This window comes from Trichosurus vulpecula, chromosome 3, assembly GCF_011100635.1.
Source record: "Trichosurus vulpecula isolate mTriVul1 chromosome 3, mTriVul1.pri, whole genome shotgun sequence".
NCBI lineage: Eukaryota > Metazoa > Chordata > Mammalia > Diprotodontia > Phalangeridae > Trichosurus > Trichosurus vulpecula.
Genome location: NC_050575.1, coordinates 434,279,544 through 434,303,664, shown reverse-complemented (window position 1 = coordinate 434,303,664; position 24,121 = coordinate 434,279,544). Strand labels below are relative to the sequence as shown.

Sequence of the window (24,121 nt, the reverse complement as noted above, 5' to 3'; positions counted from 1 at the left end):
CCTTGGATTCTTACCATTTTCTGCATCAAATACGCTGTATTGAACAGTTAAGAGCATCTATGGATGTGAGGACATAGATGTGCCTTAGATTCTTCTCTCTCCTTTCTAAAAAGTGTGGACAAATCGCCCGGTTTCTTCCTCCCCAGGGTGAAGGCGTGTCCTATCGTGGCCGGCTGCTGGTGTCCCTGGAGACGAAGCTGGTGGAACACACAGAGCAGCGGGTGGATGACATTCACGCGGATGACATCCTCCGGGTGGAGGTATCAGTAATGGGATTAGAAAAGGGATCCCACTGGGGCTCCACCCAGGACAAGGGGGCAGGAGGAGCCTTGGCCAGGGCTGCTGGTAACTTCCTGGAATGTTCAGAATACTGGAGTCTGAAGCCCTGGGTTCAAATCCTGACTTGGGTACTTACTACCTGGGTGACTTTGGACACGTGTCCTCATTCAGTGAAGAGCTTCCGACCAAGGGGACCCTTCCAGCTCTGTCATCCCCAGTTAGGATTAAAATACCTGCCCTGCTTGCCTCTTGGGGCTGTTTGTGATGGTGGAACAAGATCATTAAAGCATCTTGGAAAGCGGAAAGTGATACAAAAATATGAACTGTGATTGTTACATTCACAGAATAGTAATATTATAATTCTTTTTTTCGAGGGTGTTGATCTCCTATTTCATTGGCATAGGAACTCCCAACATGGAAATTCCTTCCGCTGATGCAAGTCAATACCTGCCTGGCATTTAGGTTTAGAGAGTTGCCTGGGGCACTCGGAGGTTAAGTGACCAGTCCAGGGTCACACAGTGTGTGTCGGAACCCGAGTCTTCATGATTCTAATGCTAACTTTCCATTCACTTTGCGTTGATACCTTTCATCATCGTCATCGTCATCTTAGACCTGTGATTGAGTTTGTACAGGGAACTCTCAGTGCGAGAATTCCCTCTCCTATTGGAGAGCCGTTGGGGGCGCCCTGAGAAGCAAAGGATCTCCCCAGGGTCCCAGAGCTAGTGTATGCCAGAGGCAGGGCTTGAACCCAGCCCCGTCTTCTTGGCTCCAAGTCTAGTCTCTACCACACTGTAGTTACTGTAATGTTACAATGGCCAATCTGTAGTTACTGTAATGTTACAATGGCCAATCTGTATTTGCTGAGCAGCTTGTTTGTGCCTAGGACCTGTGCTCCAACCTTTCCACCGACACGACTTATATGAACATGAGCAGATTTTCCATGGTCCTACTGTGCGTGGCGGTGTCCGCTGGGTCCTTAAAGGTTTATGCCCAAAAAACACAAGTTCTGACAGGTCCCCCCAAAGTGGAAAGGCTTTGAGTACAGGCCCAACAATGGACTTTATGTCTGATGACCCAGAACCAGCCTCTATCGCCATGCTGGCTGCTGGAGTATTCCTTTTCTTATTTTTTTTTTGAGGGGGGAAGGCAGGGCAATTAGGGTTAAGTGACTTGTCCAAAGTCACACAGCTAGTAAGTGTGTCAAGTGTCTGAGGCCGGATTTGAACTCAGGTCCTTTTGACTCCAGGGCTGGTGCTCTCCTCACTGAGCCACCTAGCTCCCCCTGAGAATTATTTTCCATCCATGGAAACTCATAACAGCAATCTGACAATGAGGTTTCAATCTTCATTTCTGGGACACTGAATCCTTGAAATGTCGATGCATGGGTGAGATACAAAGGTGAATCAGATCAATCCCGTGTCCTTAAGAGGCTTACAGTCTAGCTAGAGAGAGTCACTTTAATTTAACAAGCACTTATTAAGTACCTGCTGAATATTAGGTGCTGTACTAGGCTCTGGGGATTCAAAGACAAAGATGAAACCCTCCTGCCCTCAAGTGCTTCCATTCTCCATAGATGCTCTTGTGAATACTTCAAGGATCGATGGTTTTCTATGAGCGGCATCTCCCTGCACTGGTTCACTGCAGGACTTCCCTGCTTCAAGAGTTGGATCATGGTCTCAGGAGTTGATGTGGCCAAAGCAATTAGTCTGGTGACCAGCTGGTGATAAAGTTTTTAGAATTTAGCTAGGCTAGTACTCAGACAACCAACACAGAATTTAAAATGCAATCAGGAAGGCCTGGGTTCAAATCGTGATACCTGCGTGGCCCTAGACAAGTCCCCTCACCTCGTAGGGCCCCCAGACACCTCTCTTAAGACCCCAAATGTCAGAAAAAAGGATGACCTGTCTTGGGGAAGGACATTCTCAAGACCAGTGAATCACAGGCCCTATCCCATTGCCTCATAGTCATTGACATGCTGGTCTTGATGGGCCGTAAGGTCCTTCCCAGTTCTGTTGAAGGTTCTGCTTCAGATGCTGGGAGAGAATCCAAGTCAGAGAATCTGGGTTTGAATCTCACCACTTGTCATCACTGTCAGGATCTCAGTTTTTCCCCCAGTAAAATGCTGGAGCTGGACTGGACGGCCTCTGAGGTCCCTTAAGTACAGAACCTAGAGCTTCTCTAGTCTACCACCCTCCCTTTACGAAGGGGGAAACTGAGTCTCAAGGTCACTAGGTGATTAGCTTGGGATCACACAGGCAGCGAGCATCCTCGTCCTGACCCCTCTCTCTCTTTTACTCTTAGAAGTACCTCAGAAGGCGGAAATACTCCCTGTTCGCCACCTTCTACTCGGCTACCATGCTTCAGGATGTCGACGATGCCATACAGTTTGAGGTCAGCATTGGTAATTACGGGAACAAGTTTGACATGACCTGCCTCCCGCTGGCCTCCACCACCCAGTACAGCCGAGCAGTCTTCGACGGTAAGGCCTGGGGCCTCAAGTCCCCCAGCGGCAGCAACGTAGCAGGAGTGAGACCCCCAGACTGGGCCCTAGGGAGGTGGAAGAGAGGGGAGCCCACTGGACATGTGTGGGAAGAAGGGGACCATCGGGGACTTCCTTTTTTAACCCATTCATTTGCTACCCAGGTGCTAGGCTCTGTCCTCTCTTCTGCGGAGGCTCCACTGGACTGTAAGCTCCTGGAGGGCAGGGACTGGCTTTGACCTCTTTTTGTATCCCCAGTACCTAGCGCAGTGCCTGGCACATAGTGGGCATTTAGTAAATATTAACCGAATTGAGCTGGACTTGAAGTGTCTAAATTTGGCACCTTGGAGCCATGCCTCAACTGACCTGCCCTAGTTATAGCTTTGGAGGCCAAGATGTGATGGGAGCAGGAGCCACAAGAGAGTCACGGGGGAAACCCAAAGCACTGAGAGGGGCTCCGTTCTTTTTGATTTTGGTCTTTCCCTCTGTGGCTCTCTCCTTCTTCTCCTTTTCCACTCTCCCTCCTCCTCCCCACTCTCCCTTTCTCCTTCTCCCTTCTTCTCTCTCCCTCTCCCCACTGTCTCTCTGTCTCTCTGTCTGTCTCTCTGTCTGTCTGTGTCTCTCTGTGTCTGTCTCTGTCTGTCTGTCTCTCTCTCCCCCTTCTCCTTCTCTCTCTCTCCCCTCCCCTGCCCTCCGCATTCTCTTTCTCTCTCCCCTTCTCCCTCTTCCTCCCTCCTCTCCCTTCTTCTTTCTCCCCCTCCCTCCTCTCTCTCTCTCCCTCCCTCTCTCTGTCTTTTTCCTCTCTCTCTCTCTCTCTCTCTCTCTCTCTCTGTCTCTCTCTCTCTCTCCACCTCTCCCTTTCCCTCTTGTAGTCCTAGAAAGTTACCCAGGACACTGAAGGATTCAGTGACTGACCAGGGTCACTGTCAGAGGCAGGACCTGAACCCAGGTCTAATTGACCCCAAGGCCTCTAACCTGCAGTGTATGCTGGTAAATGTTTAACAGCCATTCTCTGAAAATGCAGGGCACACTTTTAAATTTTAGCTGAATTATTAACATTTTCCATGTCGCTTTTTTAAGTCTGGACAATCAGCAGCACAATAAATCAGGCCCTGATTGGCAGCGTTTGTCAATATCTGGGTGTCAATAGGAACACTGAACATTTAACCATCGGCTCTCAGGAGCCCATGAAAGCTGGCGTGCCCCAGGACAGCTCCACCCCCGCCCCTTCAAGGTGTTCTGTGAGGTTGGCTGTTGCTACTGCTGCTGTCCCAGGCGAGCATCACTGCTTCTTCTGCATTCTGCTCTATTCTCCATCCTCACCCCACCCCATTTCCCATGGGATCCTGCGGTCCTTTGCCCCTCCTGGTGAGGGGCCCCAGGCGTCCCTGCCGGCCAAAGGTCCTCAGCTGAATGTCTTTCCCGGATGAGGTCTGGCCCTGTCCCCATTCCCCACCCCCTCCCCATTCCTCCCTGACCAGGGCGAGCAGGAGCCTGCAGCTGGGGATGAGGGCACAGCTGGGCAGGCATTCTTAGAGCACTCTCCACCAGCTGGCCACTGTTGACTCAGGCACTTGGCCCAAACCACCAGGGAGGTTGCCCTGGGCCACATCTGTGGCATCCGTCAAGGCTGGCAGAGGGATGGATTACGCTCATGTTGTTCCCTTGTTGCCAAGGCCAACATTTTTTGGTATGCCAATTCTTTTGATGGGCTCAGAAACCCTAATACGGACAGCAGCCTCCAGTTAAGCGAGTGGCCCATTGGGTGACCAGCAGAAGAATAGACCTAGGCGGAGGAGCTTCCTCTGGTCACTGATGAGCAAAGGGGCACCCTGGAGGTGGGGAATGTCCAGGAGGGCGCCACTCTCCTGCCCCAGAACTTGGTCGTGTGGGGCTGATCTTCCCTGGGAATGGCCGTGGCCTCTTTCCTCCTCTCCCCATGCTCAGGCCGACCTCCTTCCTTCCTCTCTCCTTTCCAGGATGTCACTACTACTATTTGCCTTGGGGCAACGTGAAGCCTGTGGTTGTGCTGTCCTCATACTGGGAGGACATCAGCCACCGGACTGACACGCAGAACCAGCTGCTGAGTATCGCGGACCGACTGGTGAGTCCGAGACGCCCCAGCCTCCCTTCGCCCCTGCCCTTCCTATCCGGTGCAGGCAAAAGACTGAGTGTGGAGAAGAGAAGACTCCAAGGGAACAAGCTAGGGGCCTCCAATTTAGGCAGCCAGATTTCCCAGTGGACAGAGCACATAATAATGGCACCTGCCCCACCTCCCAGAGCTGTTGTGAGGATAAGATGAGACGACACTTTTACAAACCTTAAAGTGCTATAGAAATGCCAGCTATTACTGTGATTTTTATATTTAAGAAGCTCTTATGGGAGAGAGGGATCAGCCTGGTTCTGCTTGGCCCCTGAACTTCTCCCCTAATAGGGAGAAGTTCCCAAGAAGCGTATTTAAACTCCATGTATTAACCTCTTTGGCTCTCACTTTCCTAACCCATAAAATGAGGGGCTCAGATTAGCAGCACCCTAGGAGTGGATAGGATCACCAAGGGGAAGAATGCGGAGAGGAAGGAGAGGAGGGCTGATGACTTATGAATGTTTCCCCTTGCCCTCTCTCAAAGAGCCGTAAGGGTGATAAGGAAAGGGAAAACAAATCAGTTTGGCAAAGTCCACTAGCCAGTCTGCCATCACGCATGCCGTAGACTCCAACCTTGGCCAAGAATGAAGGGCACCGCCTTCTCTCTTCTTGAGGACCAAACTGATTTGGCCGCCATGTTGGCTGTGGTCTATTCATTCACATTGTTGTGATCATCACGGATCTTGTTTGCTTGGCACCGTTGACTTTACTCAGCATCCGTTCATCAAAGTCTTCTCAATGCTTCCCCATGTCCAACCTCTTCACAGTTTCTTATAGAAAAGCAATATTATTCCGCTACAATCATGTGCCCCAATGTATTTATCCATTCTACAGTTAACAGGCATCTATTTGGCTCCCAGCTCTCTGCTCCTACAAAAAGTAGCAGCAAAGTATAAATGTATTGGTATAGATGGGGCCCTTCTTTGGATTTTGACCTTCTTAGGGTATATGAGTTTTCTGTTTTATGAAAACAGAGCTTTCTGTTCTAATGTTATACTTTATAAGTCAATAAGCATTTATGAAGCACCTACTATGCACCAGGTACTGTGCTAAGTGCCAAGCACACAAAAGAAAGTAAAAGCATGGTCCCTGCCTTCAAGGAGCTCACAATCTAATGGAAAACCACATACAAAAAATGTGCACAAACCAAAAAGAAACTGGGTTATGCCTGGGAAGGAGGTGGGAGGGGAGGGGGCTGTCAAGTCCTTTCCACTGTGGTAACTCCATCTCTCTCTTTGCCCTCCCCCTTTAGGAAGCTGGCCTGAATCAGGTCCATGTAGCTCTCAAGGCTCAGTTCTCAGCCGAAGACCTCGATGGCCTGGTAGCTCAGGTGATCGACAACCTCATCTCTGACTGCAGGTATTTGCGGCTTTTCTCGTGTCTTCTCTCTCCCCTCCTCACCCCACCCCCATTATCTTTGATGCTCAGTCTGTCCCAAGTGGGAGTGAAGGGGGTGCTAGGCTGGATGGAGCACGCCTGGCCTCCCACCCCTTTCAGAGGTTTCAGAGCCAAGGCACGAAGCTGAAAAGGTGATATTTAGAGCAGGTCATAAATCTCCCGGCCGTGCTGCTGGTCTGAGCCTGTCCCGGGGCCCACCTGAATGGGCAGCATTGTGTCTCTGGTTCGGGATCCCTGATGGGATCTCCAGGAGAAGCTCCTAGCTGCCCCTTGTCTGCCAAGTTCTCTTGCCTTGCTGGGGGTGGTGCTGGGGCTGATCTCCACATCCCCTCCCAAGATAACTCAGAGGAGAGTGACTTGACAGCTCCTCTTAGTGACAAGGCTGACTGTTAGTTTGAGCAAAAGGGAGCCGGAGAGTGCATTATTAGAGAAATCACATCAGATTCGGAGTCAAAAGTCTGGGCTCTGAATCGGTAGAGCAGAGAGGATAGCAGAGGACAGGATCAAACAGGATGACATTTATAAAGCACTTAGCAAGTGCCTGGCACATAGTAGGCACTCTTCAAATGCTTATTGCCTTCCCTCCTCACCCTGTGAGTCTGTGAAATGAAGGTTGGAACAGAAGACAAATGAGGGATGTATCAGAGCTGATGGCCCACCATCTGTACCTTAGGAAACTGTCTTAGAGTGGCCAAGGGACTTGTCCAGGGTCATACAGCCAGTAAGTGCTCAAGGTAGGATTTGAACTCAGGTCTTTCTGACCCCAAGTCCAGCGCTCTATCCACTGAGCTGTGCTAGGTTTTCTCTTATGTAAAATTGTGCATTTGTGTCAATGGGCTCACGGAGGAGCACACCAGTCAGTGTGTGTGGTGTCTCTAATAGTCTCCCCTATCCCCTGAGGAGGCAGAATGGGATGGAGGGAAAAGACCCTGGCACAGAGTGATCCATGAAAACATATGGTCTTGCAAATGCTGCAAACTGTGTTATTCTCACTCATTCATTCATCCGTTTATTCAGTGAAGATTTATGGTGCAAACTGCTGTGTTTGGAGAGCCCTGAGCTAGTACTAGGCGGGGACGGGGGAAACCGGGGCATCCCAGGTTATCTGACACGTGTGGTGAGTGGTCCAGGAGCCGGTCAGTGCGCTAAGACATGCACAGTCACGAATCTCTTCAGCAAACACATCACGGGACCGGTATGTGGTAGGAATTCAAGGGCAAATAGTCCCTGTCCTCAAGAAGCCAACATTCTGCCAGGGGCAAATACTCCCTTTCTCCCTTTTGGAAATCCTTTGTTGAGAATGATGGCTCCCTGAGGTCTGGGATTCTAGGTTTCGGCTCTGTGCTCCCAGTGCCTGACATAACAACCAATCATAATCAAACGAGCATTTATTAAGTGCCTACTATCTACTAGGCTTTGTGCAAAGCACTAGAGTTACAAAGATAAAAAACTAACTTGTCCAGGCGCTCTGGGGGCTGGCCTTCCATCCGGGAGACAATATGCTCAGGGTATATTTGAAACGATTCTAAACCATTTAAGAAATTCTTATTGTTTGACGAATACGAGCCGGAGCTGCCATTCCTGATGGAGGTCACATTTCAACAACCTGTCAGTCAGTTAAGCACCTACTATGTGCCAGTCTCTGTGCTAAGCTCTGAGAAAACAGATACAAATAATAAAACAAAGACAGTCCCTGCCCTCAGGGAGCTGACATTCGACTAGGGAAGCAGCTGAAAAGCCAGGAGGGGAGGGGCTGTGATGGAAAAGTCCAGAGGAGGGCAGCCTGGTGGGAAATGAACAGGGAGTTTGAACACCTGGGTCTGCTGCTCTGACTTACTGAGCCTTTGTCTTCACTACTGGAAGAATAGAGGGTTGGACCCAGTGGGCTCCCAGTGGGATTGCCAAGGAGCCTTAGCAGTCAGTGAGGCCAACTGCCTCATCTCTCAAATGATGCTTAAGTGACTTGCTCAGGGTCACACGGCCACTAAGTTCACGAGGCAGGATTCGAACCCATGTCTAGCACCCTCTCTGTTACACCAGACTATCGGCTCTCAGTCCTGGGAGCCTAAGACTTGGCCTCCATTTGACTGTCTCAGCTCAGCCACAATTTCACTGAGCTGAAGTCACTTTCCTGTGACTGTGAGCTGGCTCTTTCCCTTCTCTGAGACCTTGGTTTCCCTCTCTGTAAAATAGTTCCGTCTTTCTGTGATATGACATTTTGGGGGTTTGGGTGGGGTTGGCTTTAAGGCTCTTTCAGCCTCCCCTCCAAAGCATCCTCTCTGTTTTCTGCAAGGGTTTCCCACTCCTCCCCCTCCCTCAATAGCGATTCCTGGTTACATTTCTGTTGGATGCTGGCTGAGTGACCCTGGGCAGGTGACTCAGCCTCTCTGGGCCTCGGACGGCCTCCTCAGACTGTCTCCCTCCTTAATAGAGAAGCTGTGACGTGCTGAGGTTTGATACCTCCACCTGCCCCAGACGCACCTCTCATCATCTGTCTGCCCCTGAGGAGCTCCCCGTGGGTAGGATGGGCAGACAGAAATGACAACTTCCCAAAGATCTTAGGGGAGAAATTCTTTCTCTCCAGAAGCACAGAGGTCATGTCTCTCTATTCGATCCACAGCTCCTTGATGGTCTCCTATCAGACCAGGCCCCTAGGAGGGGCTTTCATCCCCTCGTTAGATCAGGGACTCCCCAAAGCCAGGGACTGGGTCTCCCCCCTCAGATCCTTGATGTACTGGCTCATGCTGATCCCACAGGAGGCGCAGAGCTCGGAGGCTTTGTCCCAGACATCTTTTTGGGATTGTTTGGAGGTGTCTTCACATCCTACGTAGGCTCCCTGTCCCTGTTCCCAAAGCCAGACAGAACATTTGTGGGCATCCATTGCCTTTGGCAGTATCTGCTCCTCTTTTTGCCATAACCATTCCCCACCCCCCCACCCTGCCCTCATCTTCCTGGGTAGATAACTGAGTGGTGAGGCCCTTCCCCACCTCCCCTGGCACTCGTCTCCCCTTGGAGTTTTCCTGTTGATCAGGAGGGGCACAGGTCTCTCATTAGACTGGGAGATACCAGGCATTTGCTCAGAGAGCCTTGGCAGGGCTCATGGCCTCCCTGAAAACTTCCCCTCTGTGGCCAGTCTCCCAGCTTCCCCCAGATGCTGTCCCTTAGGCGGAGACATAAATCATCACTGCAGGCTTCTCCTTCCAAGTGGCTGCCTGGGCTTCCCTGCAGCGGCCCCAGGCAGGGCCCGCTCCCAAACTGGCAGGCCAGGTACTGGCCCGAGGTTACTGTTTTGCTTCTTCTGGGAAGGACCCCCGACCGTCGAGCTGGAGTAATGGAGAGGACCCCCGCCCTCCAGCCCACCCCAACCCTCCCTAGCCAGCACCAGAGCTTCCTCTTGGCCAGGCTTTGCTGTGCTACGTGACCCGAACCAGGCCCTGGGGCTTAGGTTTCCCTGAGATGGAGCTGGCTCTCGGTTCCCCCTCCCTGCCCACCCCCCTTCAAAATTCAATTAAAAAAAATAACAGGAAAAATGTCGTGAGGCTGAAGGCTGCCAAGGCAGCGTATCTGGCGGGCGGGCGGGCAGGCGCTGGTGCCGCTCGGGCGGTAATTGCTTCTGCATAGCTTGGGGAGATTGGCAGAGAAATAAATCAGCGTGGAGCCGGGAGTGGGGAGCCCAGACAAGGCTGCTGCTGCTTCTGCTTCAGGAGGGGAAGAGCAGGACGGGACAAGGCAGGCAGCTGGCAGGCCGGCCACTCGGGCCGGGGCACATGGCATGGCTGGCTGGGCTGAGCTTGGGGCTAGGGGTGTGGGGCAGGCAGCCCCCTTTGTCTCTTTCCACACCAACATCCCCTGGCTTTCTTCTGAGGTTGCTCAGGAGGAGTGGGTGGATGAATTCTCCAGTCTGCAGGGACTTTAGTCATTTGGACCCCCCCTCATCGGGAAGGGAGCCCCCCTGGACAAGGACCCTGGATCAGAGGACATGTGGGGCAAGCCTGGGCTCAGACTTGGGGTGCTTATGGTCCCCTTCCCAGAGGGAGCCTTCATTCTAAAGGGGAGCAAACACCTCCCACTCCCACTCCCCCTCCCTGGTCTGTTTAGGAGAGCTAACACTCCGTTCAGGTCTCCTCCCTGATACAGCTTGTGAGGTTTGTGTTTCTGGCTCTTGGTCTCCTTCTCCCCCACCTGGGGGATGCTCAGGGCCAGAGGGATGTGTTGAGCAGCAGGGGGTCGGCATCTATCTATCCTTGGCCATCAGCCTTCTGTCTGTCTGCCGTGGCCTGTCAGGGTCCCATACATTTCACAGTGGGTGCCTGACTCTAGTGTGTCTAGCCCTTTGCTCACTTATGTTAAGGGTTCAAATCTGGCCTTGGACACTTACCAGCTGTGTGACCCTGGGCGGGTCTATAGACCACTTTTTGCCTCAGTTTCCTCACGGAGGTAATAATAATTCCTTCCTGCCAGGGTTATTGTGAAGCTCCAATGAGATAACAGTTGTAAAGTGATCAGTAGAGTGCTTAGCACATAGTAGGCACTATATCAATCAATAAAGCACCTACTATGTGCTGAGCCCTGTGCTCAGTGCTGGGGATCCAAATATATAAATTCTAGCTATAATTATGATCCTCACTTTACAGATGAGGTTGAAGTGACTTGCCCAGGGTCACACCACTAATGAGAGACCAAGGTGTGATTTGAACCCAAATGTTCCTGATTCCAAGTTCAGTGCTCCATCCATGAAAGGCCTCATGGTGGGGCATAGTGGAAAGACAGTTGGACTTGGGGGCAAGAGAAGGAGGTTCAGGCCCTAGTTCTGCCACCCACTGGCCATGTAACTGAGGGTCTCCCCTCAGGGCTCTGAGACTCAGTTTCCTCACCTGTAAATAATAATATGCATGACCTACCTACCACTGTGATTTTATGGAGAAAGCACTTTGTAAACCTTGTAAGAAAAAATAAACATTTTGCTGATGCTTTTAAAGACGTTGCTGTCATTCCTCAGTCGTCCCCTGAGCAAAAGTAATGGGTCTGTTTGTCGTGTCTGACCACGTCCGCCTTGCTCTGCCCTGGGAATCCACCACCCCTGTGCTGAGAGGAGGGAGGAAGTCTAGTTTATTTCTGCTATCACACATGCACCTGTTGTCTCTCCTTCATGGACAGTCAGCCTTTGGTGGATGTCAGGGAGAAGCCTTCAGCCACGCACCTGGACCACTACCTGTACCGACTTCGAACCAGCAACCTGACCCAGATCATGCACGCTGCCCTTGAGCTGAAGCATGCCAGCGCCCACGAGGACCTGGCGGCGGCCCTGGAGCAGGCAGAAGACTGGCTTCTGCGGCTCCGAGCCCTGGCCGAGGAGGTAGCCCCGGGGAGGGTCGGGAGCCTTAGAACTGGAAGTGACTCCTTGGGGATCAGGACCGACTCTGGCTCCTTCCTCTTCAATGAGGGTTGGGAGTTCAGGGCCTAGATTCTTCTGAGGCCCCTTCTACTGCTAACTCTGTTTCTCAGTATTATCTCCTTTGGGGTCTTTGGTTTCCTCATCCCTAAAAGAGGGTAATGATGGTGTCTGTCTCCCAGGGGGGCTGGGGAGATGAAATGAGATAAATTTGTGAAGTCCTCCGCCACCCTCAAACACGGCTGTGCAAAGGCTAGCTGGTAGTGGCTTAGAGGTCTCTGCTCTGCAGCATTGAAGGCTTTCTACATCCCCTTTTCTCACGATGTCACCCCCTTCCCATCCCTCTTTGGGACACTGACCCTGAAAGGGGTTGGCTATTCACGAGGGAATGTTCGCTCCCTGAGGGAAGGGGCTCCTCGTCTGTTGTTGATCTCTAAGAGCTTCATTCATGCTAGTAGTGTTGGGTGGATGCTTGTTTATGGATTGATCGGATAGTCACAGGGCCACGAAATCTCAGATTGCTAAAATATTACTTGATTAGAAGACCAAACTTCCGAAGTAGAAATGAAGTTACCGTCCTAGGACTTAAACAGAGCCAGAATGTCCCACGGAAGTCCTGGGAAGACAAGACCGCAGCTCAAGACTTGCGAGGGAATTTAGAAGGCGTTCAGTTCGAGGTTGTTCATTTTGTGGATAGTAAACTGAGGCCCAGAGCTCAAAGGCCTTCCTTGAGGTGCAGTAGCCAGAGCTGCCCGTGGTATCCCCAGAGGCAGATGGAACGAGGGAAAGAGAGCAAGCTCCCTTTGGAGGGGGGCTGGAGACCCCCCCTCAGGGAGGTCAGGGGGCTGGGAGGAGGTGGTGGTGGTGGTGGGAGAGGTTGTTGATTTATTACAGTCCGTGCTGAGGTAGAGATTTGGAGGATGAAGAGAAGGGGGAAGGCTGGGGAGAAGAATTTCCGGAGGAGTTAGCTCTCCCAAAGACTGGGGAGGGTTGGAAGTCGGGAGAATTCCAGAGCCGAAGGAAGGCATCCAGAAACATTCATCCGGTAAAGCTAACTTTGGGCTCCTTCCCTGTGAAAAGGAGCTCATGCCTGCAGCTTGTTAGCTCAGTGGTTAGATCCTGGTCCTAATGAGGCCGGGGCTATGGCTTTGGTCTCTGTCTGGGCCACGTAGTTATACAGAGGAAAGCCGTTCTGTGACCTCGAACCGATACTGTCCTCCCGCCCCTCCCCCCAGCTCTGTGACCTTGGGCAAGTCCCTAAAAAAACCTTTGTCTCTGTTTCCTGAAGGGTGAAGGAGATCATCAGGATGCACCTCGGGGCTTTTTTGAGAATTAAATGAGATACTATTTTTTTAAAAAGTACTCAGCACAGTGCCTGGCACACAGTAGGCGCTATATAGAATGCATATGCCCTTTCTCCTACAAGCAGACCCCCTGATCTTGGCTATAAATTCATCCTGGTCATAGACTTACCCCTTAATCTCTGCTAGAGCATGGACTTGATCTGGGGTACAGAATGAACCTCAGGTAAACCCAGACCAATAAGCGTTTATTGAGTGCCACCTGTATGCTAGGTACTGTGATGGGCATTGAGAATACAGAGACAAAGTCTCTGCCTTCAGGGAGCGCACATTCTGCTGGGGGAGGGGGCATATGTGCAGAACTAAGTATGTACAAAATGATTTTTCCTTTGCCTGGGCCTGTGATTTCACGGGAACTCTCCTGTCAGGACCTTTTCCTACTGGTACCGGTCAGCACCTTCTTGGCAATTTATAATCCTAGACTGTAGTAAATAAGTGACTAACCCAGGATGATGCCACCAGTATGTGTCAGAGGCAGCATTTGAACCCGGGTCTTCCCCGGCTTCAGGGCCAGCTTGCTGTCCATACCTGCTGGGCCACAGGTTGATCTAGAAAATCTCAAATTAACATTACCTATGTTGTATTTTTATTTATTTAGTTAAATATTCCCTAATTACATTTTAATCTGGCTCACGCTGTGAGTCTGACACCTTTGTAATATAACACACCAGCCTCTCTCCTGCAAAATTATATAGAGAAATACATAATTATGTAGAGAAATAATTTCAGGGGCAGCATTAATAGGTAGAGGGATCCAGAAAAGGAGTCCACTTCTGTAACCCTAATGACCTACCTCCCGTAGAAGGAGGTACCTTAGTTATACTCTGAAGGAAGCTAGAGGTTCTATGAGGGAGGGCACAGCCTGTGCCAAGTCATGGAGGTGGGAGATGGGATGTCACATATGGGGAATGTCAATGAGACCAGTTTGTCTGGCCTTGTCTAGAATACGGTGTTTTAGAGTCCTGGATAGAGTGCTGGGCCTGGAGTCAGAAAGACTTGAGTTTAAATCTTGCCTCAGACACCAGCTGTGTGACCCTGGGCAAATCACTTAACCCAGTTTGCCTCAGTTTCCTCCTCTGTGAAATGGGATCATCATAACACCCACCTCCCAGGGTTGTTGCGAGATCCAGTAAAATGGTAGATGTAAAACACCCTGCACAGCTTTAAGGGCTATATGAAAGTTAGTTTTCACTATCAGTAAAAATTTACTGAGTTCCTCTCATGTGCCCAGACCTGCACTGCATACTGTGGGAGAGACAGGAGGAGGGTCAGATCGGGAAGGGTCCTCATTGGGAGGACTCCCCTCTCCAATAAGCCTGACAGGTGTTTGCCTCTGTTGACGGGGACCCAACACCACCCGAGGCAGCTGGGATTGCTAGCAAGCTTCTCCTGGTACAGAGTCTAAATGAGAAGAAGGTGGCCTTAGAAGGCGGCCTGGAGGGAGGAGGAGCCCCCAAAGGCCCCAATGAGGTTGTTGTGGAGACTCGTTTGGCCCTGATGGAGGCGAGCAGGGGCCTCCCCCCAGCTCGGTGTTGTCTCGGCTCCTGTATTTGAGTCAAAGGATGGAGGAACTGGGCCTCCGTGGTCTGTGATTCTATCGGTTTGAAAGCACCTTTCACTGATAGCGGTATAGGTCATTCTTGAGTTTCTGGGGCCCAGGATTTCGTGAGCTTGTGGCCAGCCCGGTAAGGCCACTCACCAGTCCTCGTCTTCAGAACCACCTTGAGGATGTGGAAGGTGGAAGAGATCTCAACAAAATGGCCCCTCCATGACCCTCCCCCTCCTCTGCCCCAGGGTCATCTAGGTTTTGCTTGAAAAACCCTATCCTCCAGCAGAGGGGAACACTTCCTTCTCCTTTCACTTTGAGCACAGATCTCATTGTTGGGAAATTTGTTGGTTTCTTGCTCATAGGGATAGAGACAGGACTGTGATTTCGACGGTATAAAGAACCCCCAGGTGAGGGAATGCCTTCCACCAATGCAGGTGGGCACCCTCTGCAGCTGAATAGTCTTAGAGTCAAGAACACTGAGATATTAAGTGACCTTACCCAGGGTCACATAGCTAGCCCGCGTTGAAGATGGAACTTGAACCCAGGTCCTCCTGGCCTTGAGGCTGGGGCAGCCGGGTATTGCCCTGGAGTCAGGAAGACCAGAGTTCAAATCGTCCATAGCACCCATTCCTCCAAGACTTTTCTTTTCCTATTATAGAGCCTAAACCTTGCCTCCCCATCCCTTCCAACGCACAGCTTCTAATTCTGCCCTCGGGGGCCCAGTGGAATAAAGAATTTCTTCAGATTCTTGAGCCTGGCTCTCTGCCCCTCCTAAATGGAGTCTAAGAGTCAGCCCTGCCCTCGGGGCACTTCCAATCTCTGAAAGCCAAGGGAGGAGGAGGGGGGGAAGGGTCTGGGATGGGTCTGGGACCAGACTGTGGTCTAGACTTTGAAGTGTTCGATTTCCGGAGGTGGCCGGGATGAGTTCCTTGGGAAAGGCTTCCTGGAGAAGGGGGGATTTGAACCAGGCCTTGCAGGATGGTTGGGATTTGGCAAGGTGGGCTGGGGGAGGGAGGTTGCCAAGGATGTCTGGGCCGGCGGGGATGGGCAGGGTCGGAGCACCCCCCCGGCCAGCACTCACAGCGCCCGCCATCGTTGTCTGCCTTCCCCACCCTAGCCCCAGAACAGCCTGCCCGACGTGGTGATCTGGATGCTTCAGGGGGACAAGCGCGTGGCTTACCACCGTGTGCCGGCCCACGAGATCCTCTTCTCCCGGCGCGGGGCCAAGTGCTGTGGCAAGAACTGTGGGAGACTGCAGACGGTATTTCTGAAAGTAAGTCTTTCCTCCCCCGGGTCCTGGGTGGCTTAGCACTCCCCTGGCCTCCCACAGCCGCTCCTGCCACCCTGGCCGGACTGCGCGCCTGGGTGAAAACCAGGGGTGAGGGCGAGAACCCACCGAGAACAGCCCCCAGCCCTTGGCGCCCCTCGACGCCCCCCAGACCTGCGACCCCAAAGTCTATTGGGAAATGGGCTCCTCGGGTCTCCTGTATTTGGAGCCAGAAGGAGCCTCCGAGGTTGTCGCATCCTAGCCCCTATTTCATAGTAAACCAAGGCACAGAGAGGGATGAAGTGACGTGGCCAAGATCACGCGGCTAGGAGGGAGCAGACCCCAGATCGTAACCTAGTCTGGGATCCCAGAGTCAGAGCCGGGAGGGTCCCCCGAGGCCGTCAGATCCAATGTGCTCATTTTACAGAGGAGGACACTGAGAGCCAGAGGGGGACCGTCTGCCCAAAGTCACGAGTTAGGAAGCAGCCTTGCCAGGATTTGAACCTGGGTCCTCTGACTCCAAGTCTAGCACTTTTTCTTTTGTGGAACTGTAGCATTTAGAGATGGAAAATAGCCTTAGAGATTGTCTAGTCTAACTCCTGGTGAGTTACAGATAGGGAAAATGAGGCCCACAGAGGGAATCCTAGGTTCTGCATGTATGAGAAAGGAACCTTAGAGGTCATGGAGCCCAATTCTTTCATGTAGGGAAGTTGTCCCAGGCTACAAAAGTAAGAAGAGACAGTGTCAGCATTTGAACTCAGGACCTTTGACTCCAAAGCTAGTTCTTTTTATGGCCCCACCTTGTCTCTTCAGTGGAGAGACTGCTTGTTTCCTTCTGGGGTCTCCTTCAGGGTGGGGTCCAGGGCTCCTCTCCATGACTTAGGGGCTTTAGAGGGTAGGGGGCACAGTGGGGGCATTCTCCAGGCTGCAGGGCTGGGCCAGGCCTCATCCCCGTGGAGCCTCTCCGCTGTGGTCCACCAGGGACCTCCCTTTTAACCTGCCCTGGCCTGGGCTTGGGTCCTCCACAATCCGCTCAGCCGTGGAAAGGGGAGAAGCCTTCTTTCCTATCCCCGGGGCTGCATGGTCTGAGAAGGGGCACCTCTCTCTTCGGGGCTGTCTAGCTACGGCCCTTAGCTTTCTCCAGCCTCCACGTTTCTAGTGCTTGGCCATCCCTCCTGTTTGTCCTCCTGCGCCCCCTCCTGTCCCTCATGGGGAGGGGTCTTCGTGGCGGCTCGGCAGGGGAGTGGATGCTCAGTGCTAGGGCCGGCTGCCTGGTAGCCCACACTCTCTGGGCCGTCCACAGGCTCATTAATTTGGAGAATAATCAGACAAGGCTGCTTTGGCCCCGGCAACATGGTGTTGTCCTGCTGGCCAGGCTCGTCCCGGGCTCTAGTGTGGGCACAGAAGAGGGGGTGCCATGGGGCACTTTCTCATATGGGACGAGCTGGACGGGCCCTCAGGGGCCACCGGGCATGACCCCGTCATTCTATGAAGGAAGAATCTGAGTTCTGTGGAATGAAAGGAGTCTCCTGTGGTCGCCCAGCTAGGATGGGCGTGACCCACGTGCACATCTTGGGATCCTAAAGCTTGTCCCTATGCCTTGCTGACTTCTCCCAAGAGCAGAGTGGGTGTTAATTAGAGAAAGCTTCCTGGAAGAAAAGTCAGCATCACAGAGCAGGGAAAGCACCCCATTGGCATCCGAGGCTCTGGATTCAAATTCTGGCTTTGTTTCTTCCTTTTTGTTTGACCTGGGGTGAACCCTTCCCCCCTCAGGGCCTCAGTTTCTTCATTGGAAAAAGTGGAGGAGGTTGGACTTAGATGTTCTAAGGTCCTTTTCAGTGCTACATTTGGGGGGGACGGGATTATGAAGTGAGTCCTGATGGCAGGGACCCAGGCTATGGCTCCGACCCCCAGACCCCACAGCGTCAGGGAAATCTAAGCTGAAAATTTACCCTGGCTCCAAGTGTGAGAAAAAAAATAGAGAGAAAATTGTTCCTTCGAGTCTTCCCCACTCAGTTCATGAGCTTCTCCAGAGTGTCCTGAGTAAACGGAGAAAAAATGTTGGCCGGGAGCAGAGACCAAAAAAACATTGGTGTTTCTCCACTTCAGCCGAGGTCGGAAAAAATGATCGGCGGCCCAGAGAGCAGAACCCCAAAGTAGACATTTCTCCAATTGTCAGAGCTATTTTGGGGAGAGCGGGCTGGCTGGGGGGGCAGGCCCCAGGGAGCCCGGTGGTGGGTGGGAATTCCAGCTGTCTCTGTTTGGGGGGAGAGGGAGAGAGGACGCAGCTGAGTGATGAGTGAGGGAATGAGTGATGGGGGATGTTTCCATAGTCAGAGGCTTGTGGTGTGGGGGGTGCGGGCAACATCTGGGCCCAGCAGCCTCTCCCTTCCCCGACGAGGGGAAAGCAAGTGCCGCTCAGGCTGCCCCGGCCGTGATGGGAGGGTATGAAATAAGGCTGGCCCTGCCGGAGGAGAGAGCTGGGGCGGGGGCAATGACCTGGGTTCAAGGTCCGACTCCATCGCTTACTAGCTGCCACTTTAGGGCAAAGAGCAAGCTTGGTCTGTGCTCCTTGCCTGGCTCCTCGTGGGGCCATCATGAAAATCAAATCAGATGGTGAGGTAAAGTGCTCTGCCTGTGGTCAAGCTCCTCATGGGGACAGTGCTAAGAACAGGTCTATAGATAGACAGGATCTCAGGGGCCATTGAGCTCAGCCCTGTCAGGAATAAATGAAAAAAAATATCAAGGGCCTACTATGGCCTAGCACCGTGCTAAATGCTGGGGGCAGAAATACAAAAGCAAAGACAGCTCCTGCCCTCAAGAAGCATATATTCTAATGGGGGAGAAAGCACGTTTAGGGGATTGGGGACCGAGGTACTCTGGTCTGAAAGTTACAAGGCTGCAAAGAGAGGTCATAGGTTGACGCACCCCTTCCAGGCAGGTGAGGAAACTAGAATCCAGGGTGATAAGGGTTAACCCAAAGTCACTCAAGTATTAAGTGTAACCCAGGTCTTCCAATCCGGCTCTTACCACTGGGCCACACTGTTAACTAAGGAGCACCTCCTCCCACTTAAGTGACTTGTCCAAGGTCACACGTACTGAGTGGCTCCTAAGAGGTCGTGAATAATGAGTGAATGAATGCATCTTAAACTGTAAGATGGGAGAAGGAGAAGCTTGTTTTCTTCCCTGTCTTTTCATATATTGTCCCCTATTAGGCTGTGAGGTCCTGAGGCCAGGGATTGTGCTTAGCACAGTGCCTGGCACACAGCAAGCACTTAATAAATGTTCACTGACTATTGACAACTGCCCCCCAATCCTAAATTTGTTTCTAACTCAGGTGTCCCAGGAAGAAAGTTTCCAATAAGCTAATTTTCACCAAAGTCACCGAATCATAAGGTTTTGAGCAGGAGGGAGTCTTAGAGATCTGCTTGTGCCCCTTTTTACAGATGGGGAAACTGAGGCAAATAGGGTGACGCGCCTTTCCTAGGGCCACACAGTAAGCAGCTGAGGCTGGATTTGTTGGCCACGTGGCAGCCCCAAATAATTAATGTTCCATGACTATCATCATGACTGTTATCATCACTGTCTTTGTGTCAGTGGCCCTTAGCGGGGAGCCTGTACACGGAGTAAGCATTTAGCGATGGATTAGATTAATGACAGTCATGATAATAATGCCAATAATAATACTTATATGACCAGAACATTTTATTCTTTTCAAAATATTTGTCCATTTCTAAGATCTGATGTGTAAAACTTTGGCTCAAGCCCGTTCTCAGACCCATGGGAAGAGGGGTCACCCTTGTTCTACGTGGTGCCGGAGGGCAGCCCTAAGAGCAGGGGGGAAAGAGGTAGGTTTAGGCTGGAGGTTGGGAGAGATTTCCAGACACTGAGCACTGCCCTCCTCTTCTCTTTCCCCCCAATGGGGGGCTTAGAAATGGCGACTAAGAAATTATTTTAGAGTCCAGTTCCTCGTCCAGGTATGGCTTGGGTTTGATGGCGGCTGAGGTCCCTTCCAACTCTGAGATTCTGTGATTTGGGGGATATCGGGCCGAGTAAGGCTCACTTGCAGCAGCCCCAGGGAGACCCTCAGGCTTGGCTTCTGTATCTGCACTTGGCAGCCCGTAAGATCATGGATGTAGAGCTGGCTGGAATCTCAGATGTTATCTAGTCCAGGCATCCCATTTCACAGATGAGAAAACTGATGCATGGTGAGCTTAAAATGACTTGCCCAAAGTCACAGAGGCAGCTGGAAGCAAGAATCAGGATTTGAACCCAGGTTCTCTGCTGCCAAACCCAGGGGTCTTTCCCCTAAGCCCTGGTTCTCAGTTATACATGATAGTTAAATGAAGGACCAGAGAGTTGATGTGACCTGCTGGAAGACATGCAGTGTTGTTGGGACTAGAGATGGGATCGGGGCCTTTTCCTTCTGCTGGTCCCCTCTCATTGAAGCAGAAAATGAGCGCTCCTGGCAGGAGCTGTCCTCTTTTTGTCTTTGGATCCACAACCCAGCCCATGGGAGCCACTTGATAAATGATCCTTAATTGACTGTTTTTGGAGTGGCCAATGGTTCTGTCTTCACCGAGGGCCACATGGTGAAATGAGGGACTCAAGCGAGCCATTAGATTTTTGAGGTCGGTGGATAAATCTCTTGCCAGAACCGTCTTTAAGACCAAAGGGAGACTAGGGTCCGTCTTAGGGGCTCTAGGTGTGGTCTTGCTTGAGGACAGAGGGCTGAATGAAGGAGCCCTGGTTTTCTTTCCCTCCCCTTTGGTGTCTAGTACCCGATGGAGGGAGTGAAGGGCTCCAAGATGCCAGCCCAGATCCGGGTCCAGCTCTGGTTTGGTCTTTCGGTGGATGAGAAGGAGCTTAACAAGTTTGCTGAGGGGAAGCTCTCTGTCTTTGCTGAAACTGTGAGTAGTTGCCCTTCCCTCTTCTTCCTCACCTTCTCCCTCACTACTCAATTCCAGGCTGCATCACAGTCCTGGACCGTTCCCCTCTCCTTCCCTTCCAGGCTCAGTGCCCCTTTTTTCTCCCCCCCCCATCTAGTATGAGAATCAGACAAAGCTGGCCTTGATGGGGACCTGGGGGACCGTGGGCCTCACCTACCCCAAGTTCTCTGATGTCACTAGCAAGATCAAACTGCCCAAAGACAGCTTCCGTCCATCTGCTGGCTGGGACTGGGCTGGGGACTGGTTTGTGAGTCCCGAGAAAACGTGAGTCTGGGGCTTGGGGCAGCCTGGCAGGCTGGGCAGGGAGTGGGGTGGAGCAGGGAGAGCAGAGTGACAAGAGGGTTTCTGATCAGCATGGAGGATCTCTCCATCTCTCCCTCCCTCTTGCTTGCCTGTCCATCTTTGCCTACTGTGCGTCTGCGTGTCTGTCCGTTTCCAGCTCTCTTGTTTGTTTGCCTGTCTGTCCCTCAGTTACAGTCTCACTCTCCTCTCCTCCCCCTGTCTCTCTTCCCTTCCCTTCCCTTCCCTTCCCTTCCCTTCCCTTCCCTTCCCTTCCCTTCCCTTCCCTTCCCTTCCCTTCCCTTCCCTTCCCTTCCCTTCCCTTCTTCTTCTTCTTCTTCTTCTTCTTCTCTCTCTCTCTCTGTTACAATCTCTTCTTTCTCCTCTCTCTCTCTCTCTGTTTCTGTCTCTGTCTCTCTCTCTCTCTGTCTCTGTCTCTCCTTGTCTCTGTCTCTCTGTCTCTCCCTCAGTCTCTCTTTCTCTGTCTCTCTCTCTGTCTCTCTCTCTCTGTGACCCTCAGTCTCTCTCTTTTTCTCTCTCTCACTGTCTCTCTCTCTCTCTCTCTCTGTCTGTCTCTGGTTACCTCTGTGTCTTTTTCTCAGCTATTAGCTGCTGTATTGTCATACTTTCTCTGGTAGGGGTGGTGGGTGGTAGTGGAGTCTCTTTCCTTCTCTTTGTCCTTCATCTCTTTCTGGTTCTATTCTATTTTTGGTGCCACTTTCTTTTTATTTTACTAACTGTGTTTTTCTGCTGATTTTGCCCTATTTTCCATCTCATCTCATCTCTCTATCTCTGTCTCTGTTTCTGTCTCTGTTTCTGTCTCTCCTTTCCCCTCCCCTCCCTTCCCCTCTCCTCCTCTCTCTCATTGCCTCACACTCTGTCTGTCATGCCCACCAGAAAGCTGGCATCCCAGTGACCCACATCCAGGCTCCATGGTGGGGTAGGAACAGAGGTCTTCTCAGATAAGCAGCTCTGCTAGAAGGCTCTAACCACCCTTCTGACCAACTCCCTTTTCTTAACCCAGGCTGCTTCACGATGTAGATGCTGGTCACCTGAGCTTTGTTGAGGAGGTGTTTGAGAACCAGACTCGACTGCCCGGAGGCCAGTGGATTTACATGAGTGACAATTACACAGATGTGGTAAGGGGGGGCCCTGGGGATGGGGTGGGAGAAGGTCCTGACTGCAGGTTACAGAGGGGTGGTTTGGGGCACAGAGAGGCTGAGACACTGGCTTAGTCTCAGCCAACCAGGGGCTTGGTTCCTTGTGACTTTGGGGATGCATCTAGAGCTGTTGCTAACTCTGTGTCATCATCTTTTCCTCTTTATCTATTTCTCTTTTCTCAATCTCTCTCCTTCTCTCTCCCCTCTGTCTTTTTCTTCCTTCTCTCTCTCTTGCCCCATCTTTATCTGTTCCTCTTCTCTCCATCTGTCCCTTTCTCTCTCCCATGTCTTCCTCTTCCCTGCTCTTCTTTCTTTCTCTTTCCCCCATCTTTGTCTCACTCATTTCCCTCTTTCTCTTCCTTCTCATTCTCCTCTCTTCCCATCTTTGTCTCCCATCTCGGTTTCTGTCTCTCTCTTAGAATGGGGAGAAGGTGCTTCCCAAGGATGATATCGTCTGCCCTGTGGGGTGGAAGTGGGAAGATGAAGAATGGTCCACAGATCTCAACCGAGCTGTTGATGAACTAGGTAGGTCAGCTATGGTAGGGGGTGGAGTGGGTCTCTGTGCCTAGAGGGCAGGTCCCCTTCCTGCCCTCAGGAGGCAGTCCTGTCCTAACTGAGCTGTTTGGCTTCACTTGGTGGGAAAACACCAGCACCATTGGCTTTTGGGAACAAGCAGTCCAGTCTCTTTGACCTTGGATGGTGGTGCTGGTGGAGATGCTGAGGCCAGGGCAACCCAATGGAAACATACCCCACTTAAGCAAGCATTTATTAAGTGCCTACTATATACCTGGGTGCTGGGGATGCAATGACAAAAATGGAACAATCTCTTCCATCAAGGAGTTTACATTCTAGCTGGGGATTCTAAAAGCAACTAAATTGGGCCTGGTTTTAATGGGCCACCTGGGAACCTGCAAAAAAGAACTATGTCATCGATAACTAGGCCTCAGCTATAATAGGCAGTGTGGGATACTGGAAAGAATGCTGGATTTGGAACCAGAGGACCTGAGTTCAAATCCCAGCCATAAAACATACTGCCTGTGTGACTTACCTTGGGCAAGACAGTTAATTGGTAAATGTTTATTAAGCTCCTTCTGTTTGTTCAGTGTTGGAGATACCTAGAGAAAAATAAAGCAATTTCTGCCCACAAAGAGCTTGTGTTCTATTGGGGAAACAACATGTACCTATCTATGAGTATATACAAACTTCTCTGGGCCTCAGTTTCCCTATCTGTAAGGGTATTGGACAGACACCTGTAAGGTCCATCCTGGCTCTAAATGATCCTATGACTTTATAAGCTCCCTTTCAGCTTGAAAACTAGGATCCTATGATCACTTAATCAATCACCAGTTAACAAATGCCTGCTGTGTGCCAGGCACTGTGCCAAGCTAGAATTCCCTCCTCCCCATCTGGAACCACTCATCTTATCCCCAGATGACCAGGTCAATGGGTCCAGAGTCTAAAGCCACAACTCCTTTCTCCTCCTGGGGAAAGGCTCATGGTGTCCCTGTTCCCCCATGCTCTGGGGTGGTGGGAAACCCTACTGTGAGGAATGACAAGTCACCTGGGTCCTGGTCTCTCCCAGGCTGGGAATATGGCCTCACCATCCCACCTGACCGCAAGCCGAAGCACTGGGTTCCAGCAGAGAAGATGTATCACACCAGCCGACGGCGCCGCTGGGTACGTCTTCGAAGAAGAGACATCAACCAGATGGAGGCACTGATAAAGGTGAGGCCCGGGGAGGAGCCCGGGGTTGGGGTATTTGGGAAGGTTCAGGCCAAGCCTAGCCCTATCACACTGGTCACAGGATCAGAGAAGGAGAAGGGGATGCACTTCCCGTGTTTCAAGTCCTGATGACAGAGGAGACC

The 24,121-nt window shown here is 51.7% G+C and overlaps 1 protein-coding gene across 15 annotated transcripts in view; it reads left to right on the top strand.

The window, feature by feature from the left end:
* DYSF (dysferlin) overlaps nt 1-24,121 on the top strand; it is a gene marked incomplete at its 3' end in the record, with an annotated part of 227,243 nt that overhangs the window by 119,982 nt on the left and 83,140 nt on the right. For all 15 annotated transcript variants that reach the window (XM_036749059.1, XM_036749057.1, XM_036749053.1 and 12 more), the window contains 11 exon segments: nt 147-260; nt 2,581-2,758; nt 4,738-4,862; nt 6,154-6,260; nt 11,457-11,655; nt 15,719-15,874; nt 20,647-20,778; nt 20,915-21,081; nt 22,121-22,235; nt 22,676-22,781; nt 23,839-23,981. In XM_036749059.1, coding sequence (XP_036604954.1) covers nt 147-260; nt 2,581-2,758; nt 4,738-4,862; nt 6,154-6,260; nt 11,457-11,655; nt 15,719-15,874; nt 20,647-20,778; nt 20,915-21,081; nt 22,121-22,235; nt 22,676-22,781; nt 23,839-23,981 — 1,542 coding nt within the window.